Source organism: Accipiter gentilis, chromosome 14 (assembly GCF_929443795.1).
Source record: "Accipiter gentilis chromosome 14, bAccGen1.1, whole genome shotgun sequence".
NCBI lineage: Eukaryota > Metazoa > Chordata > Aves > Accipitriformes > Accipitridae > Astur > Astur gentilis.
This window is the reverse complement of record NC_064893.1, coordinates 31,529,366-31,542,070: the sequence shown is the minus strand read 5'-3', so window position 1 is coordinate 31,542,070 and position 12,705 is coordinate 31,529,366. Positions and strand designations below refer to the sequence as shown.

The 12,705-nt window shown below is 44.3% G+C and overlaps 1 protein-coding gene across 1 annotated transcript in view; it reads right to left on the bottom strand.

Annotated features, from left to right (window-relative positions):
• Nucleotides 1–6,863: 6,863 nt before the first annotated feature.
• The window catches only part of COL20A1 (collagen type XX alpha 1 chain), a 52,316-nt gene continuing 46,474 nt past the window's right edge, over nucleotides 6,864–12,705 (bottom strand). Inside the window, exons 35-40 of the mRNA XM_049816595.1 lie at nucleotides 12,201–12,236; nucleotides 10,805–10,871; nucleotides 10,034–10,222; nucleotides 8,614–8,691; nucleotides 7,653–7,808; nucleotides 6,864–7,147 (exon numbers count right to left, since the gene is read on the bottom strand). Of these exons, the coding sequence (XP_049672552.1) occupies nucleotides 7,134–7,147; nucleotides 7,653–7,808; nucleotides 8,614–8,691; nucleotides 10,034–10,222; nucleotides 10,805–10,871; nucleotides 12,201–12,236 (540 nt within the window). The 3' untranslated portion in view covers nucleotides 6,864–7,133. The remainder of the gene's footprint in view (nucleotides 7,148–7,652; nucleotides 7,809–8,613; nucleotides 8,692–10,033; nucleotides 10,223–10,804; nucleotides 10,872–12,200; nucleotides 12,237–12,705) is intronic.

Sequence of the window (12,705 nt, the reverse complement as noted above, 5' to 3'; positions counted from 1 at the left end):
AACGCGCCATTATCCGGGGAAACCCGCACAGGACACACAACCGCGCTTGGAAATTCAGAATGGCACTTTGCAGAAATTCCAGGTATTATGGCCTTAAATTTGGCCAGTTGTTTCAGCAGCTGTGCTCTTCCCAGCTCTACCCAAACTAAACCAACCTTTCTGCATATCTTGTCCTTACTTTGGGGCCTGCAGCAAGAAGGCAGGGACAGGGACCACCAGCCAGAGGGAGGGAGGGATGCTGGAGCCATGTCCTGCTGCAGGGACACATCGGTGCACAACGGCAAGGCTGAGCCACGCGTGTGGGTGAAAGGCTGGAAAACAGAGGGCAAATGTGCGCTTCAGCTATCATCTGCCTGTTCTCTGTATACATTTACAACTGCAGGAGAATGACCAGACTAGAACAGACCGTAAGTCCATCGAACTCAGCATCCCCTCTGGTTGGCACTTACAAACCCACCGTTCCCATCCTCATTTCTGGGTGCCAGGGTGGGGAACAGCACAGCAGCACCCAGCCCAGTGTCTCCCTGCTTACTCCAGAGATCTCATAGGCACAAGGGTTTATAAACATTTTACCGCAGTGTGCAAGGAAAGGCAAACATAATCTAAAAATACAGGCTTCCCCCGGGACCTGCCGTGTCTGCATGACTCAAAGCCCAGGCTGGCAGCTGAGGGGCTCCAGGCTTCACCCACCATCTCCTCCGCATCCCACCGCGGGGATCAGCACGCACAGGAGTGTCTGGCCACTGCAAACTTTACCTCTCGGCAGCTCTGGCTAGCCAGGAGCTTTGGAGAATCCACACTGGGAGAAGCAGGCAGCTGCCTGGAGGCCAGCATAGAAGGTCCCAGTAAAAGCCAGAGGCTGGGGGGGGGTGAGAACCCAGTTGAGACGTGTGGTACCCCTACGCGGTAGCCTGGTACATGAGGCTTGGCTCATGCCACGCAGCTCAGTGAGCAGCAGAGAGCTGCATTAGCTTGTGACAGTAATGTTGGAACTGAAACAACAGAGTTTAGAGAGACTCCTTCGAAATACAACTTACTGCACTAAGTCCAAACAGTACAAGCTAAAAGTCAATGCAGTAATCAGCCTGTTTGGCCTCATTTAAGAAGCTACAGCTGACCTCTGAGTTCACAGACTCAGCCAAGTACTTAAAATCTGTACGGCTCACAAAAACATAGAGTAGCCAGGGTCTGGGCGAGTTCCACGAAGAGCTGTGCTGGCACAGTGTGGGGAAGGAGGATGAGGGAGCCGGAGCTGCTCCTCTTTGCTTGTTTTCAGAATAAAGAGAGATTCAGTCTTTGGAGATGCTAATTTATCCCTTTTCACAGTCAGTGGGTTTGCTTATGGCAGTGAAAGGAAAACAAACAGTCAAACATCTTCAAGGTCTAGTGCGTAAATGTCCCAACGCAGCTGCAGTCTGCGTTTCAGGGCTGCACGCCACAGAGGGGGACGGCGGCGGACCTGGGTTATGGTCTGTGTTGCAGACAAGCTGGGCTCACGGAGGTAGCCTGAACCCTCTCCAGCACCTTTTTGCATTTTGAGTGCACTGATAAAATGATCACAAACGTGGGAAGATTGCTGGGTCAGGAGCATCATATCGCTGGACCACAGCAATACCCATACTGGCTGTTCAGAGCTCCTGCTTCAACCTCCTCCTTCCCGAACCCATGAGCACCGACAGCAACAGAGCAGGTGGGGAGGCTTGGCTGTGCATGCACATTTTTAGCAATAAAACCACATGCGCTTTCCAAGCTAGGCTGGAGAGTCAGCAGCAGCTCGAGTCTCTGCTCGCATCTCCCAGTCAACGTGGGCTCGGGCAGCAGCGGAGCGATGGCCAAGGAGGGAGGACCCGAAGGGGTGAGGGTGGCTGTACAGCAAAAGCTGAGGTTGGGCACCTGCCTAGCAGAAGGGAATGCTTTGGGGGTAGCAGGAGAACTGATAAAGGTCTAAGGACAGGCTTAAGAGCAAATGTTTAAGGTGGCATATTGGGAAATTCAGTAGGGGCAGGCATAGGCTGTAGTTTGTTCGCAGCAAAGGGTCCGTCTCAAATCTTCATCTTTTCTGCAAAAAGTTACTGCCAGCGTGCATGGTGTGAGCTGCAGTGTCTCAAGGGGAGCGTGGCACTGTGACAGCAACAGAGCAGGACTGCCTGGCAAGGCCACGAAACTGCAGTGCAGCGCCTGGCAGAACTGCCCTGCCACACAGGAGGAAGAGGAGGAAGAAAGAGCCACATGCATCTGCTCCATTAGCACATCAAAAATATCAGGTGTGATTAGGAGTGCTAAGGATGTGCTTGCAGCCCTGAAGAGTCGGCGCCACTGTGGGATCACAGGATTTGGCAGGACAAGAAGAGAAGTGACAGCTGAAACTGGTTACAAAGATGTTACTGGTGTTTGGGGAGAAGCTCGGGTAATGCAAGTCACTGGCATCCTCTGTTTTGCTAGCATCATAACATTTTTCATACGGTGGCCATTCCATTTCTTCTCACGTGGCATTAATAGTTCCCCAGTTTAAAGTTCAAATAAAGCCTTGCCTTCTGCTTCTGATGTGCCTCCTTGTAAAATCTAAGGGGAGAAAATAGGAATCGACACCTACTCCTCTTTCTTAAACAGGTTATTCCATCTTGGACGTTGTTAAGGAGGATGCTATCCCTCCATTAGATTCAATGATCAGAAACTGGAACAAAACTGGGACATGAGCCAGACTATAGCTGTAGAATAATGAATAATTCTGCTCCTCTAAACCCACAAAACACAAAGAGAGAGTTTTTTAGCATATGAAAGACTCCAGGAAAATGTACGAAGCCAGGCTGTTAACATTTGCAATGTTGCCAGCTCAGAGCCGATTCCCAGGACTTGACTGAACAAGCTGACATCAGAAGAAGAGTGAGGAAGCAAGACTGGCATACAGCAGGAGATCTAAAACTGCCTTGGAAGAGACCCAGAGCAAAGTAACTGGTTTTCAGGATCTGGGAGTGCAAAACTAAGCTCAGACACCCCAAAGGCACCACAGAAAGCAGACATAGATGCTGAACTTTTCTGGTTTACTTGTGGAGGAGAGATCCTATCCTCACCATACTGTTTCATGCCTTCCCACCAGTACAGCTCCACTGGCCGTGAATGGAAGAAGACCAAAGGCATAGAAACCTGACTGTAATAACCTCAGTTACCAGCATTTTTCTGGTTTCCCCTACATCCTCTTTCTTCTGGTTCCCTAATGCTCACTTTGTCTTGGTCATCTTCCCAGCCATAGGGCACGCAGGGTATTTTATCCACAGCTGGCTGGTAGGATGATCTATGTAATCCCCAGCATTTTCAGGACTGTTTTCCACCATATCTCATTCTCCAGTGAGCTAATCCAAATAGCTTGTATCCCTTTTGGATAAGTTTCTCCCTAGACCTTCATCAAGAAACTAGACTCGAGGGAATCCACTGGTGTAGAGACAGACAGGCAGAGAGATGTGATATGTGAGATGTAAGATTCACATCCAGTACTAAGGAAAATCCCCCTATAACAGCCCTGCCTGCCTTGATAGCCCCTGTGGGCTCTCCCCACTGCAGTGATGTCCGTTTATGAGACCTTTCATCCCCCCTCAGGATGTCATCTTTGTTTCCAGCCCTCTAAATCTGGTCAAGCCAAGCTGTTAAGCCCTGGAGAAAGCCTTTTCAGAGCTGCTTGTTAGCAGCGTTGCTGGTTAGTCCTCTGTGCTTGTTGTGTCTTACTCCTGAGACCAATTTAATACCTTAAAATGATGCTTGTAGCAAAAACATCTGTCTCAAAGGTCCTCAGCATCTGCCAGAATCCAGCTGCACCGGGTGGGTCAAACTCTGCAGCAGGGATAAAAATCCAAATTTATCACGATTTAAGGACTGGAGGATAGAAGTTTTTAAAGAAACTGAAGATACGATGTCACACTACACACTGTGTGGACAAGAAAGTCTCCCTGACACAGATTACTCAAGGGCAGTAACAAGAATGAGCAAATCAGGACAAAGGATTTTAATAAGGACTGAACAGAAGGGCAGGTAAACAGGCACTATAGTCTTGCAAAGGTGAAGAGATGGTAGGAACTTGTGGGATTTCACAAGGAAATTTATGCACTGAGGTTACTGCAGGTTTATCCAGAAAACAGGTTTAAATCCAGAAAAACTAATATCCAAACTTTCATTTGTAGCAATTAAAACTTTGAGAACAAAGTCCCTAGTAGTAAGGAAAGATCTGCAAGAGAATTTTTTAAACCGCAATGCTAATGAATGACACTGTTCTTAACTACAGTTTGCATTAAAAGTGATAAATTGGGCCAGAAAAGTACAAAGCGTGCTAAAGAACAGCACAAGAGGGAAAACAAGAGATTGTGTTCAGCAAAGAGCTTGGGATATTAATATTCACAAATGGCTGGTTTCTGTACTCGCTGACAGAGGATGGAATTGCAATTTAGGCTGGGGCAGGGTCTCCCGAGCCTCCCTGCACCTCCACCCTTAGGGCTGCTGTGTTTCTCCAACCGCTGAAATCTTTTCTTTTTGCTGATTAATAGCATGCAACGTTCCTTGTTAGATTAGGACGCTCTCAGTGCCTAAAATCTTTCAGCAGAAGTGCTCCTTGCCTTCAAGGAATTGGGTTACAAAGCACTTGCACACATGCTCCGTGATACTAGGTGGACTAAATATCCATGATTTCAAGTAAATAATAAAACCACGCATGGGACAAAGTTTAGGAACATAAATGAACAAGTTGTTTGTGCAGGTTGTCTGTCTCCTAATCAATAGCCCTTCTGGGACCCAATTTTGTTAAAGTCTGACCTTTCATGTTTTATCTGAAATAATCAGACAAAAGCAAATGTCACTTGAAGTTCTACCAAACAGGTTAAAGCCCAAGGCAGGCAATGTGATGATGTCAGTAACTTTCAAAAACAGTTGATAAAGAAAAATAAAGGACCTCTGTCTCAAACCACCTGCAGTTACTAGATTTGAACAGGCAGAACAGCAAGTTCAGAACTGGGAATTTGGCTGCACTGATTTAAATGGGAAAGGGAACAGAATTACCTGCGAAATCAGATGTTCCACATCGAACTGCTTACCTTCCCCAGTTTGTGAGCATTTCAAGGGAACAATTCTAGGTTCTGCTGTGCCGGGTACCTCTTTTACTTCCATGCCTTTCCTGCCCACTGCTTTGCATCTGCCAGTTATCACAGCTATTGGGTTTTCTATCCAGTGCTAAACGCAGAACCATTCTGAATGCAACTTAACGCAGGTTTGCTAGGTTTGTTTTCAGAATGCCTTCATTTTTCAGAGAATAGGGGAATCACAGATCACAAACTGTTTGGCCTGTATAAACGGCAACATCTGCAACTCCACAACACGTATGCAGGGTGTCTATCCCAATGAATGCATCTCTTCCAAACACCGTGCTCCCAATGTGCTGTCTACTTCAGCTCCTCTGACCTCTCCTTTTTCTTCTAGCTGGAGTTTTGTCTGCAGCAACACTTCATCTAAGGTAGAAAGACTTCTGGTTTATTTGTCAAGGCAACTCCGGAATACTCCAAAGTGAACAGAAATGTTACTTCGATCAGAGTGGTATTTCTATGCATTTTCCTACATTTTCCAAAGGGAATGTATGTCATACTGAAAATATTAATTCTTGGGAATTTCTAGAGAATGAACATACATTAAGCCAAGGACTACTTTAAATACTTACAGGATGCAGTAATCATATTTTTATGTGATTTTTGTTGTAGGATGTATCCCATACAAATCTGATACATTCAAATGTTCTTTTAGCAAAATTCCTTAATTCCATAGGATTTTTCCATAATGACAAGAAGAAATAATATTTGGATTCCGTGTCTAAACAACCTAATTTTCTTAAGGTAGACCTCTTTCTCTTTGGTATTTATGTGACAATCTACTTTTTAAATGTGGATGTATTTGCTGTTAAGTTTCCAAATGTTGCCTATAGCCGTATGAATACACAGCTACCAGTCTGGATGTAGCTGCAGAAATTGTGCATCCAAACTGAGTGCACAGGAATATGCATGATGCTCTAGTTTTTGCCTCCTAACATCTTTGAAAAACGTGTACTGATACTTTTTGCTTCATTCTGCTTTTGCAAAAAATGAAATGTTTTGCTGCTCCAGGTTTAAATCACGGTTCAGAAACAACTGTTTCTGAAGCAGGGGCAGTTTACAAGCAGTGCAACCACGCACAGCCTAAAGTAGCAATTGCAAAGGAGGAGGTACATTTTTATCAGTATCTATACGGTTTGTTGTGGATACATATTAGACTACGCCTCATGCAAGGAAAGAGGTGTAACGTGACAATTACCTCCATGTCGTATAGAAAAAAGTCAGGCTCAGAGCTATTCAATATTCTACCTGATAAAATGTAAAGTAGCTACTCAGACTGCAGGAGGGAGAGATGGAGAAGGGCAGTAGGTTAATCGCCAGCTCCTCTCGGTACACGGCTGTGCTCTGTCTGATCTAAGGCTTTGCTTGACAGTTACCAAGCCCCAGAGGACGAGGCTAAATGGAAGGGTTTGTCACATCACGGGAAGGTTATCACGCTGTCTGCGGTGCTTGTGTACATAACACCCCTGCAAGGAAGCCATCAGCGTTTTGCCGAAAGCAGAAACAGTCAAAATGGTGCTAGACTTTGTTATCTTGTCAACCAACAGAAAATGCAGTTTTGCTCCAGTGGATTTGCATCTCTGGGCACGAGGTGCTGTTTTTCTCTGTGCTGGGGGCCCAGAATAACATGTGACAAAAATAAATGACAAGCAGCCAAATGGGCAAAAATTATCTGTTATTTCTGAGGATTTCAATACATTATTTCTTTTTTTTCTTACAAGTCTGTCAGCCTGAACCTCTGACTGTATTTTTTTCTTGCTGTGGGACATGCAATGTGAGTTTGAACACTGCAGTTGTCCAGTGCTGAAAAACAGAGAGATGACTCATCTGAACACAGGCTGGTTTGGTGGCTTTAGTGTTTGATTGACTTGTCCATATAGAAATGATGGGACATCAAAAAAAAAAACACAACACATTTGGTGTCCAGGTTACTGCTTCTCTTGGAGTGCGTGGAGCTTTCACCCAGAGATTTCCAGGGCAAAGCAAAGTCTTCAGCTGCCTCCGCACCAGTGGTCAGGGGATGAAATCTGTGTGTGGAAAGGAGATGAGGCCACTGAGCAAATGAATAAATCAGTGTCAAGTACTGAGAAGGAATGGCATAGAATTCATTCTTTTCCCTTGTAAATCTTTTGTTCAGTGCCGGTGATTTTCTTCATTGCCCAGGACTTTGTACAAATGAGCCTCCATGAAATGCATGTGTAGGAACTGAGATATTGTTCCTCTTTATCTACCATGGAAACATTGCTGGGGACATTAAGAACCGAAGATACCCCCACGATCACTCCACCAGCTCAACTACTGCTGCAGTTTTGTCTTAAACTATGAAGGATGGCTGAGGGGCAGTCAATTGAACTGGCTTTTATCCATATGAATTGCACGTGAATCATCCTGATTGCTTTGCAAAAGAGGCTCTTGCAGGACTGACAGTGCCTGAAGGATGAACAAAGGTCTCTGCCTAGCTTAAAAGAAGTAATCAGAGAGACCAGATTACTGTAAAATCATAACTTTGGTACTGAGCTAGTCAGGACTTACCTCTTCTACCTGGCCCGTAACATCCAGAGATATCACAACCCCCTGGGTATCCAGACTGCCCAGGCTGCCCTCTGACACCAGGAAAACCTTGAGGACCAGCGTTCCCAGGGTGACCCTTCGGACCTGGTTTCCCCAGCACAACTTCTCCTGGTGGGCCTGAAGAAGGAGAAGCACTGTAAGCTGTGGCACATCTACTTTAGTTGCTTCAGTGTAATGCCTCTTCTATATTTTCTCCATCCTACGTGATGGTTAATTTCCTCATTTTGGAGGAAAACTGGGACTTGCCAGTTGGAAACTTCTTCTGAATCCCGGTAACTAGAGGGGTTATTCTTGACTTTAAGGGTGCCCAGCTTGGCTAAAAATGGAGCATGGTTATAACAATCCAAAGTCTACCTACATGTCAATGCAGAAAATCACCTTAACCCCAGGGTGCATCCCAGAGTCATTGGTTTTTGTGTCTTTACATCTCAAACATAAGAATGTAAATACAGAAGAATATGTTTGACCACACTTTCTTGATAACGCTGTGTTTGTTACATCAGTAGCAAACCTCCCACTGATTCCAGGTAACAGGGATCAGGATGGAGGAGTATGCGAAATCCTAACAGATTCCTCAACAATCTTTGTGTTTCGTGAGCTGAATTTTCAGAGTTTCTATCCCCTGAGCATCTGGTCTTGCATGCAAAAAGGCAGGAAAACTAAAACTCCCTGGATGTGTCTCAGGTCCTTAAAAGACATCATTACCTGGGAATGGGTACCAGAGGGAAGAAGCTGCCTGGAGCAGTCTCTCTTACATCTTAGCAGACTGGAACCATCCAGGATGCTGCCAACAGCGCTGTGGTGGCAAGGTCAGTCTGCCCCACCACAGCGGTCCTAAGGCCGAACGATGCTTTGAATCTGGCAGCTGGTGAGCTCCGGATGGCCCCAGCGGGTCAGTACAAAGAGGTTGTATTCACTCTACCTGTTCTGCCTCTGGGTCCTTGGATCCCTTCCTCGCTGGCTCCAGACATCCCTTTTTCTCCTTTGGGCCCTGGGGCACCTGATCACAGAGAAGACATAAGTGTCACTTCACTGCATTCTGCATTTCACCCTGAATTAATGCTCCTGCAATGTCCCCACCAGGCTCTTAGATGTTGAAGTAGAGTCACAGCCCTTGGCAACAGAGGGAAACATCCATTTCCTTTAATTCTGTCTGGGCACCTACCCTCTTTTCCAGAGTAGCCATTTGCCCATGACCAACAGGGCTCCAGCTGGCACTGATCTGCAGCCTGATATGTGTGAAAATGGAGATTTTTCACAGGGAAACGCATAGCACTGGTGTTAGTGCACTGATCCGAGCGTGAGGTCCACTCCCATGCATGGATCAGACAAATCACAAAGCTGAACTGTTTCTTTGAGCAGGTGCTGAGAAGTCAGGATTGCTGGTTTTGCATGAAATTGCTCACGAAACCAGTACATCTCAGAGAAACAGGTGCGTTTTGACAAAATACCATTGTTCGTATTTTTAAGATGAAAATATTTTCAAGATGAAAATATCACAGCCATGTCCTTAAGATTGTTTTCAGTGAGATCTGTCTTCTCCCATCTCCTCGCTTGACAGACTGGAAACATCTGCAGGTTGTTACTTCCCTTTTCTCTCTTAAGTGACATTTTGATAAGCTCTGCAGATACCAGCTCAGACTGAATAGTGCCAGAGTAAGTTGTTAAGCAGAAGGTCTCTAGTTACTCAGAGCTGTTAGGACACTGCTGTAACTAACATTTTTCTTTTTATTTTGACAGACAATTGCTTGAACCGCTGACAAACATTGTCTGCAAATCCAAGCAAAACATATTCCCACCATTCACTCATTCATGTGCAATAACTGATGCCACTTTCTGAGATTACATTGATCTATTTCTTTAGTCATGTGTGAGGCTTTTGTGGTTGGAAATACTGATCCAGAAAACTATTTTCACTTTTGGTATTACTTCAGTTGCCTCATGCCTTCCTCCAGTGTTTTCCAAGACTTGTCATTTCTGCCCAGAGGTGACCTGTTCCACCACCACGTATTCAGCCAAATGGCTGTTTCTTTAGCCTTTCTGTAGGGATAGCCTCCTGCCCTCTAAAATTAAACTCTCTACCCCCAAAACCTACACGTGGTACCAAAACTGGCCTTCCTCAAAGCAAAGCTTGCAAGAAGAGTGGGCTGCATCTGTCTTCTCCCTACTCTTTTGAGCTAACTTCAGTTTCTCTTCCTAGAAGAGAGAAGTCCAAAAGGAAAAGAGCAATGGGAAGAGATAATATCATGGATTATCTTTACAGTACTCCTTGAGGCACTAAGATGTTTAGTTAAAGTAGCAAAGATATAGTAAAAAATGCTTATGAATGCTTCTGTCCATACCTCTTTCTCCAGGATACCCATCTTTGCCTGGCTGCCCGCGGATGCCATTTTCTCCTCTTTCTCCATTGCTCCCAGGGGGACCTGGAGGACCTGGTGGTCCTGGTTCTCCTGGTTTTAACCTTTCTTCCCAAACAGGAACTGGCTTCCTTGCATGTTCATGAATGAATGAGTCAAATTTCAACACATGAGCTGAGAAGGCAAGAGAGAAAACGAATGTTTCCTTGGGTGGGAGATTGAGAAAAGAGACAAAATCAAAGGATGTTGACTAAAAAGGTACTTAAGATGATCAGCTAGTGCTGAAAAGCTGTCAGTCCAAACTGAGAAAGCCCAAAGCTGAAGAGGAAGATGGGCAGCTGAGTCATGACTTTGCTGCCTGACCTTGGGCAAACTGGTGCTTCTCTTCGTGCATCATAGCACAGGAGCTTTACCAAAAATGCCTCATCTCAAGAGGAATCAGCACAAATCACCGAAAGAATAATTTCTTTCAAACTAATTTCAAGCTTCTCCATTTAAGAAATAAAGGAGCCTTTGCAAAGTGCCAAAGGGGTTTCCAGAGAAATATTTCACAGGTCTCTGAGCTAATGTCACCCAATAAAACCAACCTAGTGCTGAGAACATGCAATGGGACATTTGCTAAGCGTGGTGCTCAGCACGGCACAGGATGAAGGAGCAACCTGGGTCACGACAGCTTCATGCTGTCTCCCCTCTGGTTTTGTTCACCACTGCTGGAGAGGCGCGAACACACTCCGGAGCTAGGCTGGTTATACTCACTTTGAATCATCCGCTCACAAGCCTGGCTAACGAGCTGGTAAATTGTGGCCAAGGACTGTGGTTCCCCCTAAAGCGAAACATTTTTTTTAATTAAAAAAAAAAAAAAAAAAAAAGAAAAATAAAGGAAGTATTAATATATTGTAAAAAAGATCGATATCATAATGCATGATAGCTTTCTGCCCATACTTTTCATCAGCTTGAGTTTCAGAGTTATTAATTACCATGAAATGCAGCTTTATTTATTTATCACAAAGCTCTGAAGCCATAAAATTGAAATTGGGAAACATCAGCAATTGCTTTTCTCCCGCACATCAAAAAGCCCAGACCAAAGCTCAATAATTACCAAAGCTACCAAAAATGGGAGAGTAAATTTCACTCTCAAATTTTATCAATAAAGTTGCTAAGTCTATAACTCAATGTTCTCTGATATGTAAAACATTTAATATGATCAGATATTGCAACGTCTTATCTTTGTCTAAATCTTTTATGAATATTGATTCTTACTGCTACTGTATTCTGAATAAATCATACACCAAGGGTCCTTTAGAAAGTTTTAGTAAAGTAGGGAAAAGTGATAAAATTGCAAAAAGCTGCTTAAAAATAAACACTGACTCTATTTGTAAAAATTCATAACTAACACACTATGTACTTCCAAAAACATTTATAAAATATACATCTCTAGCTGGATTGCTGTGCAGATTACTCAGAATTAAAAAAAAGCTTAGCACAACAGCCAAGGGAGGGGGAAAAGGAAACTTCCACTGCCAAAAAAAATTCTAGAAAAGGAAAAGCTGGTGGGAATGGAAGGAGAATGTTGTTAAAAGTTATGATACTGAGGCATTAACTTAAGACAAAAGCACCTCACCCCTGTCTGAAGCCTAATTCACGTAAGTCAGTCTTGGTAATGACACTCAGACTCCTAGAAAGACACAGGGTTCCTTTTTAACCAAAAGTCAGGATGAAAAAAACTTCCTCTTACAATAAAATAACCTTCAAAGGCAGCGTGGATCTGCTGACCTCAAAGGCTCTGTGCTGGGGCACGCCAGAGGATTATTACAAATTAGTCCCCTCTTATGCAATACATTAAAAAAGAACAACTTAGTGCAGCCAAGTGGGTTTGGTTTTTCCTTCTCAGCAAAGAATGGATTTTGGCATTTCTTCTTCATTGCTACAGTTGACACTACGGAGCTCCTGACTGCTGCAGGATTATTTATATCCCACCAGCATAACCAGTGCAGGTAAATGGAAAGGCAGCAAGCTATAGGTACAAGACGTTATTCAGCACTTCAAAGGTTTGGTTTATATTTGTAAGCATAGCTTGCAAAGCAGGTTACCACCTCCGCTCTTCTGAGTGTAGGACACAATGACAGTGGTGCCTAGCACCAGAAATACTCACTTTCTCTCCTCTTTCTCCTTTCGGACCCGGCAGCCCCTATGAGGAAAGAAAAGAAAAACTAGAAGTCTAGGGAAAGGAAGAGCAGAAGAAAACAAAAAAAAAAATCAATGGGGGTGTGGGTTACATTAGTGGGACATGGAGCACGAACTCTGTTCCTCATACTCACATCATTTCCTTGACCTCATGACAGTGACCAGAAGAGCTTCAAGCTCATAGGAATATTTTGATTTTTTTAAGAAAAAGAATAATAAAGCAGAAGCTGGAGCAGTGGCATAAAGCACCATCAACAGGAATGCTGAAATTCCTCAGATACAATCTTAGAACAGATTTCCCAACATAGCAGGTGGATTTTAACACCTGAGAAGAAGAAATAGCTGTGACATCTAGACCTGTGGTTGCCCCTGCAAGCCCAATGCTGGCTACTCCAGCTCAGGACTGACTCCTCTTGCTTTATTCTGGAATCTTACACCAGAAATGGATTTGGATGTTGGATTTTGTGCAGTTT